The sequence below is a fragment of the Microtus ochrogaster genome, chromosome 4, assembly GCF_000317375.1.
Source record: "Microtus ochrogaster isolate Prairie Vole_2 chromosome 4, MicOch1.0, whole genome shotgun sequence".
Classification (NCBI taxonomy): Eukaryota; Metazoa; Chordata; class Mammalia; order Rodentia; family Cricetidae; genus Microtus; species Microtus ochrogaster.
In genome coordinates, this window is record NC_022011.1 from 87145147 (window position 1) to 87166642 (window position 21496).

At 43.7% G+C, this 21496-nt stretch overlaps 1 protein-coding gene across 2 annotated transcripts in view; it reads right to left on the bottom strand.

Moving 5' to 3' along the window:
- Positions 1-14031, bottom strand: part of Cwc22 (CWC22 spliceosome associated protein homolog) — a 41143-nt gene extending 27112 nt beyond the window's left edge. Inside the window, exons 1-5 of one of the 2 annotated variants that reach the window (XM_005346628.2) lie at positions 13957-14031; positions 7626-7762; positions 4249-4316; positions 3092-3202; positions 885-1124 (exon numbers count right to left, since the gene is read on the bottom strand). In XM_005346628.2, coding sequence (XP_005346685.1) covers positions 885-1124; positions 3092-3202; positions 4249-4316; positions 7626-7640 — 434 coding nt within the window. In that variant the 5' untranslated portion in view covers positions 7641-7762; positions 13957-14031. Of the gene's footprint in view, positions 1-884; positions 1125-3091; positions 3203-4248; positions 4317-7625; positions 7763-11413; positions 11421-13956 lie in introns of those variants that run through there. The other variant, XM_026778706.1, reaches the window with a different exon arrangement.
- Between the last annotated feature and the right edge of the window lie 7465 nt (positions 14032-21496).

The following is a 21496-nucleotide window of genomic DNA, read 5'->3' on the forward strand; positions in this document are numbered from 1 at the left end:
GGCAGAGGTGACCCACGTCCCACTGCGCACTGCATATACCTATGGCAGAGGTGACCCACGTCCCACTGCGCACACTTGGACACGTCACCTCCTCTAGGGAAACACGTCTGTGACTTAGTAAAATAGTGTTAGCGTGTAAGCACAACCTCCCAGGAAACTAGAAACTTCCAGCACAATGAGTTTCCTAACTCTGGAGCTGTACTCCACTCTACCAAGGATCCACTCAAAGGAAAGTCCATAAAGTCCCCACCATTTCTGCTTGTACCTTCCGACCATGGACAGATCTCTACTGTACACGAATTAACTCCTAGAACTGCTTACAATTGCACAGGCTGCTAACTCTTCCCCAGCCTAGGTGATAATGAAGTTTGCACTAAAGCCCTTCCCAATATTACATTTTAAAGATCACTGTCAAGATCACTAACACACAAAGAGAAACACAAGGACCCAAGTTCAATCTGTGAGTCATGTAAAAAATGCCTGGCACAGCAGTAAACACTGGTGATGATATGGTAATACAGAGACAGGTGTATCCCTGGGGCTTGTTGGCCCGCCAGTCTAACCTACTTGGCAAGTTTCAGGCCACTGAAAAAACCAGTCTCCAAAAAATAAATGAGTAAAAGACAGTGTCTGAGGATTAACACTCCACACTCAAAGCCGCGCACGCATGCTCGTGCACAAACACAAAGTTATGAACTAATATCAGAGTAAGCAGTATACAATGCTCCAAAGAACTCCTGAAGCCAACAAGACAAGAGGCTGTAATTTGTGGTCTCTATCACAGTAAACTGGGTACATTCTTAGAAAAATCACCACTAATTGCAGTACTCTACTCCTTGCCAATGAGGCTGTCTCTGCTTTGGAGACACAGTACATGCACGTGCCTGTTCTTATCTGTGATCTGCTCCTGCATCATCCTGAGTTTTGCGGGAGGAATATACGCTCCCCCAGTTCGGGTGAGCAGTGGATCCTGCTCATCCTTCTTCTTCTTCATGGCAGGTTCTTCCTGAGTAGAACTCTGGGTTACAGATCGTTCTGGGCTCCTTCTTCCAGGAGATGGGGATTTCCGGGACCTTTTCCGATCCACATCTCTTTCTCTTTCTCTGCGTTTTTCTCGGTCCCTTCTGTAAAAATGGCGTAGAGGGGTAGAAAGACATAAAATCATTCTTACAGTGAACAACACAAAATAAGTGGGACCACAGGAGAGGAAAGTGCTTCAGGATGGAGAAGCAATAACTCCCGGAGGAAAAGATGCCTTGTTCCAGGGTTCAAGGCTTTCAATAAGCGTCAGCCTGGAAGCAAACTGGATAGAGGCTGACGGCTGGGCAGCAGGGGCGCACACCTTTAATCCCAGCACTCAGGAGGCAGAGGCAGTGACAGAAAGATCTCTGTGAGTTTGAGGCCAGCCTGGTTTAGAGAGAGAGTCCAGGACAGCCAGGGATACAGAGACAGAGAAACCCTGTCTCGAAAAACAAAAGGCAGAGAGGATGACATTTTCACCTAAAATACAGGTACTGCAAAACTGTGCAGGGGCATGGAGAGCAGAATGACGCTGTCCAGAAACAGTGAGAATCCAGCATGGCAGCAGTTGGATCACAATGAGTTTAAATCCGACTGAACTCTAAAAAGCCAACCGATATATTTTATACTGGAGATGAACATACATTTCTAAGTCGGAGAAAGTGGCATGAAAATTAAGACAAATTAGCCTGTGATGTATTTGATCAATTGTACAAAAAAGAAACAAAAGTTTATTTTCATAATGTTAAACTTAAGTATTACTAAAATACTTAAATTTTATAAATTAATAAAAACCTAGGAGTTGAAACTGTCACTTGAAAGAATTGCTGCTTTATTAGAAGTCTCAGAAACCCCTGGTTATTAAAATGACGTGGAAAGGGTCACTTTACCTCTTCAGTTACTCTTTCCTCCAACATATGTGTTTATCTTTCCTTTAACATCTTTAAAACTCACCTTTTTATTTTCTCTACAAACATAAGAACTTAGAAAAGACAAGCCTTGATGGTTTGTTCCCTTCACTTTCAGAAAATACACTGTCCTGAAAGTATTTCGATGTAAGGGCCAATGGTCAGCAAAGAGGCTGCTGCAGACTCTACCTGTGATCAGCATGGGGCATACTCACAGAGCAGCAGGAGCAGGAAGTGCCCAGCTCTGCAGGACTGCAGAGAGAAGCACCAGCTGAGGCAGCCGCTTCCCTACAGTGACCTAGCTTGCTCTCACTGTGCAGATGCTCCCAACAGAAGCGTTCGGGAAATCCTCTGAACCATTAACTTATATATCTAAAGTAAAACCTAGTCTGCATGCCTCACTTACGGCTGAGGCCACATGAAACCTGATATTCCTACACTGGACCAAACCTAAGGAGCTGTACTGAAGTAACACAGGCAGAGTTTCGAAAACCTGTGGTGTGGGCTTTGGAGTCAATATTTGATCAAGCTGAGTATCAGTTATCAACCAGAAAACTTGTTGGCTGGAAGAACAGATGAACAGCCCAGTTTCCCAAGACTCAAATAAAATTCATTTACTTAGAAAAATAAACCTATAAATTAGGAATTTCATACTCAGTATTTCTCTGCCATACTGCAGAAAGAACACTGGATAGCCAAAAACCCATGATGCAATACAACATGCAAACCACACTGACACTAGTATGCTTCCAAACCTCAAATTACTGAGTGCTTTGAGGCCTGAGTTTCTTCATCCATAAACAGGTACTATCTACTGTATGTATTTGTTGTCTTAAGAGTTAACTCTCGTGAAGCCTTTCTTAGAAGCCGGGACCCTAGAAGCCTGTAATCAACACCTACTGCTTGCTTTAATCTTTGTTTTTACAATACTAAGTAAAGAAAAATTTGGACTGGGGATGCAACTTACTCAGCAGAGTACTGGCTAACATGTACATACCCCAGGTTAGATGCCCAGCACCACTCAAGCTGGGCTTGACAGTAATCCCAAAGCTCAGGAGGTAGACCCAAGTTGGCTATGTGAGACCCAGTCTCTAAACCAAAGCAAAACGAGTACCACATAAAGAAAAGTTAACTCATCTGCTCTTAAGATCCCCACCACTCACCGTGACTCCACGCCATCATCGTAAGAATACCCTCTTCTTGAACGCTCATGGTCTGACCGGCTGTAATCAGAGTAATCTCTATCCCGGGGGGACCTTTCTTGTTCTGCATGCCTAACAGAGAAGAAAACCCAAATTGTCCATCAAAAGCAACTTTGTTATACTTGGAAAGTCAGATATTAGTGATGCCAAACGACCTACAATGCACAACATCGTAACCAAGTGCTCTAACTAATGGTTCATTGTGCTGGCACCTATCCACAGTCTGAATTACAAAAGCGTCCAGCACGGACACAGCAAAAACACTCCTGCAATGAACCAAGTTTACTCATCCTTCCTCACACTGCCCGTGGTGACGGGATGTATCTGGAAATGACACATGATGGGCAGCAAGGGGAGGCTTTTTCACAAACCCTTCCTTGTGCCCACACTGTTCTAGTCAATCCACCCCAAGCATTATAATCACTGGATGTTATCCTGGAAACCACAGTGCTGGGAACACTGAACAAGAGAACATCACGGGAAGTTAAATAATAACCCAGATGGTAATATCACTGGTGTTTCATAGACACATCTACAATTACCCTAGACGTGTGTGTCCGACGCTGACAGAGCGAAGGGGACTGGTGAGGGGAGCAAACCAAGACCCTGAAGCAGAGGCCCTGGGGGACACTCTGCAGAGTGGAGTAGGAAGAAAGAGCACAAGGCACCGGGGCTTCTTTAGGAACCATTTCAATAGTTCCCAGTGACACAGTGGTAGGGCTAATAAAAATGCATGATACACATTACTGGTACTATTTCTAGATTGCTCTATTTGACAATTATGCTATGAGGCATATAAAATTTTAACTATAAAAAGCAGTGTGAATGTATCCGCGAGCCAGAACAACAAAAGCAGCACTTCAGTGTCCACCTTAAAATTAAGAATTAAGCTGGGTGGTGGCGCACGCCTTTCATCCCAGCACTCAGAGGCAGGTGGATCTCTGTGAGTTCGAGGCCAGCCTGGTACAAGAGCTAGTTCCAGGACAGGCTCCAAGGCTATAGAGAAACCCTGCCTTGAAAAACCAAAAAAGAAAAAAAAAAAGAAGAGAAAAGAAAGCCAAAACTAAATTATTTGATGAACACATGAAATTCCCACTTGGCACACACAGCGCAGTTACCTGTCTTCTGGGGAGGAGTTCCGGTGGTATGAATTGTGGCTCTCCCTTCTGTCATGACCAGAGGAATGCTTCCCAAGAGAAAAGAAAGAAGAAAGAATGCTTCAAAACCAGCTATGTTAAACATGTATATATTATCTGTCTCAGCAAACTAGCAGTACTTCAGAAACTACTTAAATACTATCATGTGGATATATGTCTATGATGTGTGTGAGAGAGACTGTAGACACACATGTTCCATGACAGACATGTGGAGGTCAAAAGAAAATCTAGAAACTGATCCTCTTCTTTCAAGAGTTCCAGGGATCAAACCCTTATATAGCATAGGAAGAAGACAGGCAGGGCATAAAAATAATAAGCATGTATGCCTGACAGCCTGAGATCAATTCTTAAAACCCACATTAAAAAATAAATCCATAAATAAATAAACCACTGACTGTGGCAGGTGGCACACGTCTGTACTTCCGGAACTCCTATAGTGTGTGTGGGAGGCAGAGATTTAAGAAGAGGCCAGACTGCAGCATAGTGGCAGAATTAACAAGAGAAGACCCTGCCTCTCACAAACACAACCAATAAATCTTAAAAAAAAAAAAAAAAGAAGCAGTGAGGCAGACAGCTCAGTATGTACGATATCAGTTTTATAAAACTTTATACCAAAACACTGAGCCCAGGGCTGAAGTTGTAGCCCACTGCAGAGCATCTGCTCAGCTTGGCTGAGGACCTGCACCCAGCAACTGCCCATATTCCAACATCCCAAGCCAAATAGATGCTACAAGATCCATCAAATTCAACAGTAATTAGTAATAATAATATGTCCCATGAGCCCTTAACATTTCCTGTAGTCATTCAGAAGGGCACAAACACAGGAAAGACTCAAGGAACAGAAGATGTTCACACTCGGGAGTTATTTCTAGAGTGTTTACAGATTTGTATATTAAACCATATATTGGAGAGAGAAAAAACAGACAGATAAAGGAGACATAGGAGGAAACAGATAACAATAAAACTATCCTATCCCCATTTTCTTTTACAAGTGAGGCAATTATTTTGATTACATTAGGAAGATAGACTCAATTCCGTGCTAATGATTTTTAACACATCTCCGCAACAGCTGTTGTGAACAAGAGGGAGAAGCCAAAAACACAGAAGCGGTGAATCAGGAGGATTATGTAAATACAACCAAGTAACAAATGACTGGCACATTACAGGAAAGCTAGCCTGAGATCTTCAGTAGGGAACAACCACTGTGGCCCACAGCTCTGAGTGGCCATGATTTACATGGAGTTTCAATGGTGATAGGTCACAAAATTAAAAAAAAACAAAACAAAAAACCTATAGGTATAACCCAAATTAAAAAATCCCTTGTCATAGTTTTAAATTAATACAATAGTTAAGAAAGGAATACAGTCAAACTTTCTTTCAAAAATTCCAAATTTGACCAGGTAATGGTGATACGCGCCTTTAGTCCCAAGACTCGGTAGGCAGAGGCAGGCAGATCTCTGTGAGTTTGAGGTCAGCCTGGTCTACAGAGTGAGTTCTAGGACAGATTCCAAAGCTATACAGAGAGACTCTGTCTTGAAAAACCATCTCCAAATTTGTTAACAAAACAAAATCAGGTGGCACTGTTCAGTCATTCAGTGTAAGGACCGTAGGGAGCAGAACGCAGAAGTGGGTGGAGCAAGGGCCCAAGTCCCATGGCTCTGAGCATCTCTAGCAGGCCCACTGATGTCTGCAGGGAGGATGGAGAATATGGCTCCCTCCACATGACTGAACTGCTAACGGCTAATTCAAATATGGGATGGAGGTAGACACTGAGTCTAAAGGACATGCTATCTACTTGCCTGGTGTGGTGTCACAGAAGAGGGACCATTGAAGAAAGCAGGAAACATCTGAGAATGGTTACATGTTTCTCTCCCCATCTGAGTACCAGTCTAAAGAAGAGTGCTTGCAGAAGGCTCAAAGACAGTTCTCACGAGTCCCCGTTCTCCTGCTGACGCCAGCTTTTAACATTCAGTCAACTACCTACTGAGGCTTCAGGAAGTTACCTGTTGACAAGTGCTGCAGCAATGAACACAGATCCCAAAGCAGCAGATGGCAGACAGCCACAGGAAAGAATCTACTGACAGGGTCAGCTTAGTCTGGCCCTGGCAATGGAAACGCGTAAGGAGGCTGGAGGGTCTTACACCCTGAGATGGAAAGGACGGCAGGGGCAGCTTTGACAAGCACATGCCCTGTACAGGCCTACGAGTCAGGCCACTTTTCTCTTAGGAAAGTTTAAGGGTACACAATGGAGTAGGGAAGGGACGTGTGCATGTATTTGTAATAAATAAAAATATATCCTCCCTTTGACTCCATAGCCCAGCAAAGAGTACACTGGTTGTTCAAGCACACATGGGAAAGATGTCCAGTGATTTGCTGTCTTTCCAAGACCACTCACAGGCCGACTTTGAAAGCTCGTGACTTACTGTTCCTGTCACTGCTCTGACCTCCCGTTCTGCAACTCTCTCCTCAACACCTGCTCCAGTCACACCGGATTCTGGCCATTCACTTCCTGTCCCCACTTTCTGGCACTTTCTTCCCCTGGATATGCACACGGTTAACTCTCTTGCTTCCAGGAAGACCCCTCACATGACTGCCCTGCTTCACAGCACGTCCTACCTGCCTCCCTACTAAAAGCTGCAGCACACCACCTCCTTACCCTGCCCCGCTTCTCCTCTCCACAGCTCCAACCTTACAGCAACTGTCTAACATGGTACATTGCTCATTTGTAACATCACAATTGATGATCTGCTTACTGCTTTCTCACACCCAGAAGGAAACCCAAAGATAAGAAAGGTGTGTAACACCACTCTGTTAAAAGCACGTGGAGGAGTCACTGTAACATTCAGTTCACGCTTCATTTGATGAATAAAAAAATGTCTACAGTAAAGAACACAGAAGCCCACGTGCACACATGAACAAACTGGACAGTCATGAAGGAATCGAGACTGAGCGAAGGAAGGAGTTACTTGCCTTGCACATCACTCAGGGAAGCACGCTCCTTGAGAACAATGTTAGTCAGCACTGTTTGCATTATTTGTTATCCCTTTTTATATGTGTACACAGTCAAGTGATTCATGGAGAATTGGATGTATGCAATTACGTTTATCTGTACACACACACACACACACACACACACACACACACACACACACACACGATAGCCAGCATGTTTTCTCAACTGCCCCTCTGCTCAATACCTCTTCCACGCTAAAACTGTGTCAGAGTGTTCACAGTACCATTCTACCACACGACTGTCTAACTCTACAAAAGCACTGTTATTTAAAGGGCAGGGCTGGCTGACCATAGCTGACCTCTTTAGCTGAGGTTCAAACACTTACTTTCACGTGGGCCATACTACTTTTATTTGCAAGTGTCAGCTGACCAAATAAACTCGACTCCTCCAGTTGGTTCAAGACACACACGCTCAATGGTCTGATTTCCTTGACAGTTTCCTTTTGCTGTCTCCACGCATCACCTAAAAAACAGTAACAAGAGCTTGTTAACGATGGTCAACAGTGCAACGGCATGTTCTCTCTACACGTCAGGCCCCGACCACTTCATTGTCAACAGTACAACGGCATGTTCTCTCTACACGTCAGGCCCCGACCACTTCATTGTCCTTACTTAGTAAAAAGCAGACATAGTAAGTTTATAAAACTTAATCTTGAAATAGCAGCACAAAAGGATGTGTATCTAACATGTATTAGTAAACGAGTCCAAAAGCAAGAGAGCACAAATTCTAATTGGTCTTATTAATAAAATCCCGGAGTCAGATATTAGGGGATTAAGGTTGAAAAATCAAAGAAAGAGCAGCCAGCTCTTTTCCATCTTCCTCTCGGAGAGGCAGCTTCGCTTCTGCCTCTCTCCCCACTTCTCTGCTTCCCCCCTTCTCTGTCTCTTTCTTTCTCCTCTTCTCTCTCTCTCCCTCTCTCTCTGCCCCCCCTTCACCCTTCCTCCTCCATAACCCCCTGAATAAACACTCAACCTCAAAAAAAAAAAAAAAAAGAGCAGCCAGTTGTAGGGGCCTAATTATGCAGGTCCATATTCCTACACTGTCTGGTAGTCAGAGAATTCTGAGCAACCTACAAGGCGCAATTTGTACCTGCCACACGGAAGGTGGCCACCTAGCTTTTTGATAGTATAACAACCTGATGCCAACCTAAAAAATGGTCCAGATATGCTAATGTCGTTCTGCTCCTTCTATTGTAAATTAGGAGGTCACCTGGGGAAGAGGTGTTTTCAGTCTACGTGACAAACTAGGCATAGGCATGACAACAAGTATAGATGTGACCTAAGGACGTGTTACCTGCCCCTCAGTTAGCCTTGATATAAGAGCTGTTTGGAAAATAAACGTGGTGACTTTCAGGATGTGAATTCAGGATCTGGATGATCCCTGAAAACTCCCTCCCGATGCTAGCCTGTGAAATGTGCCTCATTTGTTCCCACACCTCCACTCTGGAACGAGAAATGTTTTATGTCTGGGCTGGTCCCCGACAGCCAGTCACTAGTTCTTACCTCTACTGAATCTTCAGACCAAAGGGCAATCCTGTCCCTACAAATCCTCACACTGAAAGTCATGAGCTCCTGTCTCCTCCTGCTTTATATTCCTCTCTCTGCCCAGCCATATCACTCCTGTCTCCATCTCCCTAGTGCTGGGATTAAAGGTATGAGCTATTACCACTTGGCTCTGTTTCTCTTTCAGACTAATTCAATCTTATGCAGTCCAGAGTGGCGTGGAATTCACAGAGATCCACCTGCCTCTGCCTCCTGAGTACTGGGTTTAAAGGCGTGCACTACTACTGCCTGGCTTTATGTATTATAGCACAAACAAAATATCACAAAAGTCACAAACAAAATGTCACCACAAAGGTCTTACTCTGGTAGGGACCAAACTCAGTTTAAAACCAGAGGTTTTGTAACACTATGATTGAAATGCTTCAGCAAGGAAAACTTACGCTTACATAATCAAGTATTGTATATATATAAAACAATAAACCAAGGAAACAATGCCCAGTGTTTCCATATCAATTACAAATGAAAGAACCAATATTTGTGCAGAACCATCATTTGAAGTGCACTCCGCATGGAAATAACTTGGTAAACTGAGATTGGTCCTAACCTGCTTTACTAAAGGCATAGGGCTCCAAATATGACATGCACATTTAAAGACCAAGTATTTGGTTCTAAAAGAACGATATCTGCTCTAAATGTCTTCTGTGTGTATACGTGCATGTGTACACACGTGCCTGTGGAGGCCACAAGACAACCTCAGGTGTCTTTCCTCAGGCGTCATCACCCTGTGGAAAAAGGATCTCTCACTGCCTAGGAACTGCCAAGGAGATAAGGCTGGCTTGCCTGTGAATCCAAAGAGAGCTGCCTGTCTCTGCCTCCTGTGTGTTGGATTACAGGCAGGAATGGTGCCTGGCTTTTCTACAGAGAGTTCTAGGAAAGTCAACCAGGGCCTTCTGCTTGCAAGGCAAGTTTTTTTTTTTTTTTTTTTTTTTTTTTTTTACTGATGAGCTACCCAGGTGCTTTTCTATTATTTTTCTGCTGAAAATATTTTAGTAATTTCTTAAAACACAGAATTGGTAGTTATGTTCATATAGACCTGCCAATCAAAATTTTATTGTAATTACATACTCAGTTTGTGATGAGAATGAAATCACAAAAATAAAATGAAATAAAGAAAAATGAAAGAATTGAAAGATGCAAGGAGTAAAAGCAACTGTAGTCAGTATTAAAATAAGTGAATACAACTGGAAAAAGATGTGAGTGCTGGAAATAGAGGTTATCTGCTCTAACACTCTTTCCAACACGAGCACACAGAAAGGTAACTCATTCCAGCACCCTTCACACGAAACGGCATTTCATGGTCTCTCACCTCCCTTCTGTGATGTCCAGGCTCCTAAGTCTTAGAGGGGAAGGTATAAATGCTTTCCTTAGGGCTCAGTACGCAAGAATCCCTTACTCTCAGCACCTTTGGAAGCCATGGTGATCTGATTTTGTCTCCTATTCATTATACAGAGTGTTTTCATTAAAACCAAAAGTGGGTGTCCTGGCTAGTTTTTGTGTCATCTGAGAGGAGGGAACTTCAAATGAGAAAATGACTCCCAGGATTAGGACATAGGCGAGCAATGTAAAACATTTTCTTAGTGACTGATAGGGGGGAGCCGAGCCCGCTGTGGATGGGGTCATCCCTGGGCTGGTGAGCCTTGGTTTTACAAGAAAGCAAGCTGAGTGTTAAAGGATATTTGATCACACTGTGAACACTGAGACTGCATTAGTTACCGAAAAAACCTGATTCTAATTGTGCTCTGGCTCAGCCCTAACACACACCATTAATCCAAGAGCTTTCTGTTTATTGCAAACAGGATTAAATAAAACCAATCACACATCAAGAGGCAGAACAAGCAACCAGTTAACAGGTAGTGAACATAGGATTCTTAAGAAAATAGCAGGGAGTCAGCAGGACAGAGAGAGATGCGCAGGAAGGAGAAGGCAGAGTCATTGGGTTTGAGTTTTCTGAGATGGCATAAAAGAAGGGAGAGGCTTCTGGGGTGTTGGTGGGGACGACGGCCAACTGGGTGCTCTCTCTGCCTCTTACTGAGCCAGCAGGCTTTCACCTCAGCATCTGGTTCCCGATCTTTATTGGGAAAATCGAACAGTTGAGATTTTGTGAAAACAAACAGCTGAGAAAGCCATGAGTACAAGCCAGGGGTAGCACTCCTCTAAGGCCCTCTATGAGCTCCTGTGTCCAGCTTGCTGCCCTGTTTGAACTCCTGTCTTGGCTTCCCTCGGTGGATTGTGATCAGGATATGTTAAGTGAAATAAACCTTCCTTATCGAGTTGCTTTTGGTCATGATATTTCATTACAGCAACTGAAACCCTAACTGAGACAGTAGCATTTGTCTATGAGTATTAACTATTTAGAAGGCATTATGACATTACCTGCTTAACTAAACAGTAAGTTCCCCAATAAGGCCCGTGACTTCTCCAGCCAGCTACTTGACTGGGCTTACACATTTATGCATGAGTTTCCTCCTTTGGGGTGGGCTTCAAACAATCAAAAGTGGTTGGTTCCACCCATACCAGTAGTGTCACTATTACACACGTGGCCACATCCTACCTGGCAGGTTGGCATTGAAGTTTGTAGGGTTCACATCTGAGTACTTCCTTCCTTTCCTTCCTCAGCAACCTGTACCTGTTCCAGCCCACTAGCCAACAGGGAGTAGCATGTGTAAGATGCACTTCCAACTGTGAACCACAACCTATCCAGTAATTACACCTTCAAAACATGAGCAAATACTCCAATGGAGAGCCTGCACGGCCACTAGACTCTCCGCAAGCACAACGCTTCTGTCACTGTTACCTGGGTGTGTTCAATCCCTGAGATACGCAACACAAGTAGGAACTAGCTATACAGCAAAAGAAAAAAGTTATTCTGATAGGGGATTCCATGCGTACAGGCTCGGTGACTTCGTGTCACTCGAGTAAACAGAACACACAGAAACTGGACATATACTGATAAACTGAGATGGGCCATAGAGACCGATGAAGCTACAGCATGAAAGGATATTTATGGATACAGCCAGCAGATCTGTGAAATTCCCAATCACAGACAGTACTAGACACTTTAACAGATTCCAATTCTAAAATTAAGTTTGAAAGGGGGAGGGTGTTTTTTTTAAATTATCTTAGCTCTACACAGGCCTCAAGCTATTTTGACAACGTATCAAAGCCCTCATTCTTGGCACCACCAAGCTGTCATCATCTGCACCAAGGCAGCACTATTAGGCGCTGTGCCCTTCAAGGAGGCATTACAAGAGGAAACTGGATGCTGCTGGTACAAGTGCAGGAGTGTGGTACAAGGTGGTACATCTTACCTTGATACTATTTTGTGTCCTCCCCTCCCCCAAATCACAACTGGTCCACAGCTTTGCTGATTAAATGCAGGACTGAATATATTCTGCCAGCTCTTACAGAATTCACTGAAATGACCTTTCTAATCACTGGAAGTTGTTTATTTTTTTCCAGCATAGTCCGGCTTAAAGGAAATCTCTCTGTAGAGAAACTTACAGCGTAGCCTCTAGAAACACAGTGCTACCACCTGCCACAGGAGCTATGGTCTAGAAGGATCTACTCTAATAAACTGATACAGAACTCATGGGATGGCAGAGCTTTGTCCAGCTTAAGCCACTAATGAGTTAGGGTCAAAGACAGATTAAACATCAGTCCACTCTGGGTCTCTCATCCTAGCTGATTAGTTCTCCAATCACCAGAGCTTTCCTAGAAAAGGACACCCCATACTTGCTTTTCTGTTTTAGCTCACTAGGATTTACTGATGTGTCGCAAAAGGCAAAGGTTCCTTTGAACCCACTCCTCTGGCCTTGTGCTCACTCTTAGGAAATCCTTTCAAAGTCTGTGCTATGGTAAGCATACAAACGCCTAATCCCATGTTCACCTGGGAGATGTAGGAAAAAGTTTTAATAAACGGAGGTGGGGGTTTTGCTGAAATCTGTATTCAGCCTTTGTGTTCCATCGCCCTCCCGTTAGCAATCTCAGAAAACAAGGGAAATCGGACAGAACAGTCCTCAAAGACACTAGTTCCGACCAACTGTATTACTAATAGCCACTTCCTTTTGGAACTAGTCTATACCCCGACTGAGTAACCAGGCCAGTCATGAGCAAGATAGGGATGCTGATGATGGAAAAAAAAAAATGCAGTCTACGCAATACAGTGCACAATTCACAGAAGATATAGCTCATTTTTTTACATGTAAGGGTGTTGGTCCCAGCAGAGCTCACTCAGCAAGAGGCTATCGGGTCCTCTGAAACTGGTTTTGCAAATGGTTGTGATCCACCATGTGGGTGTTTGGAAGCAAACCAGGGTCTTCTGCAAGAGCAAGGAAGTGCTCTTAACCTCTGGGCTATCTCTCTAGCAGCTTACTGTGCTTTATATAACTCAATTCACGCTTTCCAAAAATCATTCTCCACGTACGTCAAATAAACGTTAGCGGCTGTAATGGACAAAACCATCTCGCAATTACAGTAGGTGAAAATAGCTGGCACACTGCTGTTTGTTAAAGTGTACCATGGGGCCTGCATGGTTTGGACTTAAGAATAGCACAGGCATTTAGTTAGGATTAACACGCACCACGCGAAACATGGAGCACTAAGGCTAAGGCACACGACAAAGTTCCAGTGAAGTCAATGAGAAAGTAGCATAAATGAAAACGTAATAGAGTTGGCCAGTGGGCTATTAAGCTATAATGAGGGAAGAGCGTTACTACAGTTTATTGTTGCCAACCCTAAGTCCTGGGGAGCCGACAGAGAAAGTCCCGCGGTTTCGAGGGCAGCAAGAGACGAGTGCCTGGAGCAACGCACGGGGATGAGCAGGGGACTCCAGCTACCAGGACTGCGAGGTCTGGTGTCCGCCCCGAGAACCTGGACCAAAGCCCAACAGCGCACTCCCCGCCACCGGGCCAGGCCCAGCCCGCTCACGCAGCACCGCGCGGGCCGCGGGTGGAGACAGCGCAGCCACGCGCGGAAAAGGAGGCACACCCCGCCAGCACCCACTCGCATGCCCCTGTCCTCTACACGCGACCTAGTAACCCGCAGCCCCCACTTTAGCTCCTTGTCTATCCCGAGTCTCCAGAGTTCGGTAATTACCTAAAGCGCCACCGTGCCGCCATCACACCGGAACTACGTCACTTCCCCTTCCCGGGTGAAGGCAGTGCGAGAAATTGGTGAAAACCTGAGTAAATGGACTCTTTAGTATGCGATACTATTAATGATAATACCGTATATCAGTACCAGAGGCAAAGCAATGGTGCTAAACACACCGTCCCGCCTTATCAAGACCATGCGAAAATACTAGTCCGTGTGAACTACAAAGTCCAGCACCCTCTGGTAGCGCGGACGGAAATGAGAATAAGCTAGCAAAGATAACCGCGATGCTTCATGGGAATTGTAGTTCGTATGGGGGTAGGCGTTCTCAATAGAGAAACTTTTTTGTGAACTAGGTTTCAAGGCATGTATTTTATTCTAACAATGCCCATCTTCTATTACCATAAAACATAGCTTTTAATAGTCACATTTTTTAGTAGTGTTAAAGCTTAACGTTGATTTACATACTAGGCAAGTACTCTATCATAGTGCGTTAGCATAAAGATCTTAAAAAGACTAGACATTCCAGCCAGGTAGTGGTGGCACACGCCTTTAATCCCAGCACTCAGGAGGCAGAGGTAGGTGGATCTCCTGAGCTTGAGGCCAGCCTGGTGATGCAGAGTTTGAGGACAACCAGAGCTGTTATACAGAGAAACCCTGTCTCAACTTCCCTCCACTCCGCAAAGAAAAGATTAAAAAAAAAAAAAATTAGAGCAAAGATCCCATTCAGGCTTTCAACAAAAGCTTTGCCAAAAGTCTGTTTAGCAATAAAAAAAAAAAAGTAAGTGACAAAATGTTTAGTATCTATTAAGTTCCAAGATTTTAAAATCAAGCGATTGGAAGACAATCTAATCATAACTGACATGATGTAATGAGAAGAAAAATTGAAGGCCCAACATGGTGGTACCCACTCATAAGTGGTTTTTAAACATAAAGCAAAGAAAATCAGCCTACAAATCACAATCCTAAAGAACCTAGACTGTTGGAGGAGGCCATTTCTTTGTTTCCTGGCTGCCCAGAAACCGAAATAATCACACAGAAACTGTATTAATTAAGGAACTGCTTGGCCTATTAGCTATGGCTTCTTATTGGCTAATTATTACATATTAATTCAACCCATTTCTATTAATCTGTATATTGCCACATGGCTGTGACTTACTGGCTAAAGTTCTGGCCTTTATCTCAAGTGGGGCTACAGGGTTTCTCTCTAATTCTTCCCTTCTTTCTCCCAACATTCAGTTTAGTTTTTTCCCTGCCTACCTAAGTTGTGCCCTGCTATAGATCCAAAGCAGTTTCTTTATTCATTAATAGTAATCACTGCATGCAGAAGGGACTCCCACATCACCTCCCCTTTTCTGTTTAAATAAAAAAGGTTTTAACTTTAACAAAATGAAATTACATGAAACATTTATCAAGCAAGAATTACAGCTATAAGATAATCTACTTTATCTTTTATCATAACAAAATATTATTATAACTATTCTTCAACTCCATCAAAGACTCCAGAAGAATATAACATTACCTAAGTAAACAGGAAGCACATTGTAAGCAACTTCCAAAACTCTAGAAATGACAGAGACATTTCGCTGCCTGGACAGTTACCCAAGTTCTTCTGTATGATTGGGGCATCCATCTTCAGCCTACAGGCCCATGGTATCCAGTAGACTTTTCCATGAAGCACAAAATTTCAAAGACAATTCCACTTCTATTAGCAGTTTGTCAGTCATTTTTTTTTTCTGTGTCCTGCAGAATGTCTAGCAGACTCTTTCATGAAGTAGGAGCCCCGAAGGACAGTCTCACCTTTAGGCAAGTTCAGTGGTCATTTCTCTGTGGGTCCAGCATGTCCAGTTCATACATCATACCATAAAGCAGTCCAGGCAAGAGCAGTTTCTTGCCCAAATGCCTAGCAACTCCATAAGGAGCCTCTTTGGTGCCCATCATCCTCTTGAAGTAGATTTGTGCTGCCAGGAACAGATGTGTCTCATGTCATGAAAAATCCTAACTCCTTAAAACATTTTAAATGTCATATTCTGTGGTCTTTGAAAGGTTTGAAGAATACCTATTGAATACTGTTGAATCAGGAAAATCTTTTCTAAAGGAGCTGCAGTGTGCCGCCAGCAAGCAAAGCCCATTCCAAAAAAAAGAAAAGAAAAGAAAAATGTGGCTAAACTTTGTTTTTTAGTATCTAGAATTCCTTTTGTAAGCCCTCTCGAGTTTTAAGTAGATTTTAGTTGGCCACGTGGGTGCCAATTTGTTGGAGGAGGCTGCTTGTTTGTTTCCTGGCTGCCCAGAAACTGAAATAATCACACAGAAAGGAGCACGCTGCAGCTCCTTTAGGAGAGGTTTTCCTGATTCAACAGTATTCAATAGGTATTCTTGAAACCTTTCAATGCTTAGCCTATTAGTTCTAGCTTCTTCTTGTCTAACTCATATATTAATTTAACCCATTTCTATTAATGTAAATGGCCACAGCTAATGTTCCGGCGGTGTCTGTCTCCAGCGGGGCTTCTCTCTAACTCCGCCCTTCTTTCTCCCAGCATTTGGTTTAGTTTTCCCTGCCTACCTAAGTTCTGCTCTTCTATAGGTTCAAAGTAGTTTCTTTATTCATTAATGGTAAACACAGCATACAGAGGGGACTCCCACATTACTAAACAACAATGAGGACCCTGAGAGACATACATCTAATGTACATGGGAAGCAGAAAAAGACAAGATCTCCTGAGTAAATTGGGAGCATGGGGACCTTGGGAGATGATTGAATGGGAGGGAGGAGGCAGGAAGGGGAGCAGAGAAAAATGTAGATCTCAATAAAAATCAATAAAAATATATAATGTAAATATAAAATTATCTTATTAATTTTATATTTTATCAATGCTTCCCATGAAGCAAGAGCTTATTATAGTTATTCTTCCCCATGCCCACTCCTCTGCCATGCCTTAGTATTGTATTGTGAGTTTCACACATGAATATCAATTCTACTTCCATCCCTTCACTTCCAATATTTCTCACACCAAACCCTGACTGAAAAAAAAAAGAAATAAAATGGAATTGACATGACTGCTACTAGGTATGGTTGGGGAGAAAGTTCATTATACATACATGTATGTGTGCTTGTGTGTGGGGGGAGAGACAGAGAGAGAGAGAGAGAGAGAGAGAGAGAGAGAGAATAGCAACAAGAGACAGGGACATGTGGACATGAGACAAAGAGAGAGGGAGAGAGAGGGAGAGAGAGAGAGAGAGAGAGAGAGAGAGAGAGAGAGAGAGAGAGAGCATATCAACAAGAGATGGGGACATCTGGGAGGGTTCAGAGTGGACAGGACCCTGAGCCATGTGAGGAGAGGGGGAAACCAGGTAGGTGCAGCAGCCAGGAGGCCCCAAAGAGAGATGAGGAAACAAAACAAAACAAAAACTAGGTAACCAAACTGGTTGGATTATATAGGGAAGGTCAACTGGGAGAAAGCAGCCCAGCCCCTGGGCTGGAGACATTTAGAGTAGGAGGTGGGGTATCCATGCCAGGAGGACCCTGTAACAGGTGGGGCTGAAGGGTGCTGGATGAGGTTTGCTTTGATGTTAAGCAGTCCCTTCAGCTGTGTGTCCCAGGTTTGAACCCTAACAACCTGCACTTTTCCCTCCCAGCTTTCCGTATTCTCTCTCATACTTTGTGCTACCTATATATATCTTGCTTTCCGACACACTCCAGGACCACCTGCCTAGAGGTGTCACTGCCCCCAGTCCCACATCAATTATAGAAAATGTCTCCGAAGGCTTGTCTAGAAGCTAATCCGGTGGGGCGTCTTCTCGGTTGAGATCCCCTCTTTTCAGACGACTCTAGCTTGTGTCAAGTAACAATTAGCTAACCAACACCCCATGTATATGCATATATTTTAAGAAGGTTCTGCAGTAGTAAGTTTCCATATGGCATTTGGATATGGCATATCCCAGTCAGAGCAGCTAAGATCCAAAAACCAAACGACAAGGTGTGGATGTGGGGAAGGAGAACCCTTATTCATCGCTGTGGGAGTGCAAACTGGTACAGTCACTATGGAAATCAGTGCAGAGCTTCCTCAGAAAGCTGGGGATAGATCTACTACACAACCTAGCTATACCACTCCTGGGCATATATCCAGAGGCTCTTCCTACTAACACAGAGAGGCTTGGTCATCCATGTAATCGCTGCTGTATGCACAAAAGCCTGGGAATGACAACAACCTTGATGCCAATCAGTGGATGGATGGGTTATAAAACATGCAAAATACGCAGTGGACTATTGTTTATCTGTAAAGAAAAATGAAATGTACAGGTAGGTGGATGGGGATGGAGCTGGACACCATCCCTCAGAGTAAGGTAACACAGACCCAGAAAGACAAATATTATATATTCCTTCTCATACATGGGCGCTGGATTTGAAACTTTAGATTTGTATGCTAAATTGGGGTACCCCACAGAAGTCAGGAAACTCTTAAAAGGCCGTAGGAGGTGCTTTAAGGGAAGGGGGAAAGAACACATTGGAGATGAAGGGAGAAAGGGGAATAACGGAACAGGAAGGGTTAAATGGAGTCAGGGATGGGAGGGGAGGGTGGAGGTGGTCATATGAGGAAGGATAACTAATTATAATAAGGTCTTATTTCATGGACGACATTGATAAAGCCCTTATGAAACAGCAAAGACAATTGTACTTCATTCTGATATTATTGCTAGTGTATTAAATTGACCACAGCCATTTGGCCTCCTTCTGAATAAATTTGTTTTGTTCTAAGGTTTAAATGAAAACTCTTCTTTGGGCAGCAGGGTAGTGTTGGTGTCCCTTTCCTAGACTGTCTCAGAACCCAGTAAGACCTCCACTTGGTCCTCCAGACTAAGGATATCCTGTGGGCTGTCTCCTGTCATAGGATCGCTCAAAAATGTCAGGTTGTCCCAAAGAAACCAGGACTTCTGAGGTTCAGTTCTGCCCTGAAGTGGATGATAGATTTAATCGAATCCAACTATATGAACCAAGCTCCAGTGAAAGAAAAGAACAATTATAGCCGACTTAAACAAGTTGGTTTTCAATGTGATTGTTTATCCAGACAACTTCCAGCCTTAATGTTCTATCTTTCTATGAAGATACATGATAGCTCATTCTTTCTTTTCAAGTTATCTCAAATCCTTAATTTAGTACACCATGCCTTAGGAACTGAATTCTCTCTAACACATTCGAATCAAGAAAATGCTATTTTTATCAAGTTTCCTTACTTTCACAGGGATATAATCTTTGCATAAATCCATATGAATCATTTCTCCTTTTTAGACAGGATATAATTTGACAAATCAATACTGCAGTGAAATTATATGTGAAGGGTTACCTTTGCGAACAGGTCTCATGTAAACACATGCCAACAGGGGGGAGTTTTCTGTGGAGGGCATTGATGGATGACTTTAGTGACTGACGTTCACTGTCAAGGCCAGAGAGATGAGGAACAATCATTGCCTTAGAATGCTAAACTGATAGGAAGAGCCACGTTATTCTCTTCTCCAGTGAGGGCTGGATTCCAGCTTGTCGAGAAGATAGAAGGTAGACAGATTGTAAAACTTAAATATCCAAGCAAAACTTAGATTCTCTGGTTACAGAGGGAGGAGGGGAAGGAAGAGTCGACGCACTAATGGGGGCCTGGAAATGTATAAGGGTGGTTAAAGCTGTTCCTATGCCCAGAAACTGATGTGGTGTTTTGGAGGAGATGGGCAAGGGAGTGGGCAAAGAGTGATCAATAAGCCTTCCAACCTAATGCCTCTGGAGTACCATGAGAAAGTTAAATTATGGTCTCCATTTTGGTTTAGAGGGATGGATTTCTACACCCACCCCCTTACCCAAGCCAGTGTGTGGGGCTCATGAAAAAGATAAGTTTAAGCACATAAAGGATTTATCCTTGCTTCCCAAATGCACTTTGCAATATGTCTGGTCCTATTACGGTTACACCTAAGAGCACATTTAATCATAGTACAAAATAGTTATAGTCCCGTTTTTAAAAGCAAGTACAGATTCCTGAAAGCGAATAGTCTTCTATCGATTTTTTATAATAATTTTGTCCAGGCTGCCTAAATCTCAGATGAACATATTAGTCACGCCGAAGCTTCGCCTCACTGTTGAGTGACTCAATTCATCTCCCATGCGGGATGTTTTCACAAGTGCTCAGTGCTTATGTAACCCCCATGTAATAACTTAAGAGTGCTCCTGGAACTATTTTTGACAGCTTCTACAAAAACACTTTAATTGGGGTAGCCAGCAGCAGCTTTTAACTGCCACAGGGGATGTTTTGATATGGGAAGTGGGTGGAAACAAAACAAAAGCTTCACGGAAGAGGGTTCTGAACTCTCCCCAAAACCTGCCCCCACTTGTGTTTTGCTTTATGATGTTATTTCCAAAAAGCTGTTCTTTGCAGACAAATGCGAATGTCTCCAGAAAGTAAATAGGGCCTTTTTTTTCCTGTAAGGGAAAGCAGAGGCAGGAGAAAAGTTCGAAGAAGGAAAAGTGGAGGCGAAGGGAAAATGGAACCCGCGAGCAAAGGTGAGCTCAAAGAAGCCAAGAACGCGAGGAGAGAGAGAGAAAGGAGTGAAGGATGGCTGTGGAGCTCTGAGCGGGAGTCCAGCTGCAATGATCGCCATAGGCTTGATCGCCATGGTGCCGAGATGAAAGGAATCTCTTCAGGGGCGGGGAGTTGATCTGATAAATGCAAACTCTCAGCAGCGGTTAGGTCACTGGAAACAGGAAGAAACCTACTAACCAAGCCTGTCTGCAGATGTTGGCCTCTGTACAGGAAGGGCAGGGGAGCAACTCAAGATATAGGGGCCAGTGGCGCGTGGTGGTTCGTACTGATGGCTACAGGCAAAATGTCTAAACTCAGAGTTGTCACTTGTACGGCTCATTATCCCATAATACACAAAACGATCACCGACTGTAGCTTCTGTGGCTCAGGAATCAAGAAACACCCTATCTAGGTCCTCTGGGTCTTCATCTCAGACTCCAAGGTTGCCATCAATGCGTCAGTGAGGGTGTCAGTAAACACAAGCCCAATGGGTAGGAGATTGCTTCTGGCTATTGCCTGAATCTTTGCCTGTCTACAAACTTCATAGGCTGAAATTCTGCACCCCAGAAGGTGATGGCATTAGAAGATGGATAGGTCCTGTTAGGAAATGACTATGTCATGGAGTAGAGCACACAGGAATGGGGTTAGCACCTTATATAAGAGGCCCGAGGTCTTGTTTGCCCTTCCATCATCCAAGGACACAGCTTGATGGTGCCATCTCTGAGAACAGCCCTCACTGGCTACAAGACTGGCCAGTTCTTTGATGTTAGATCGACAAGCTGCACAGAACTGTGAGAAACAAATGTTTGTTTTTGCTTTTCACTGGTTTATTCTTTATAAATGCCCCGGCTTATGGTATTTTGGTTTTGGCAGACCACAGAGACTAATAAGACACATCCCTGGGCTCCCTCCTGTGTTGGTTGGCAGGTCTTAGGCCCGCACTGGCTGCTATTCAAGGACTTTCTCCCTGCTGCTAATGTGGAA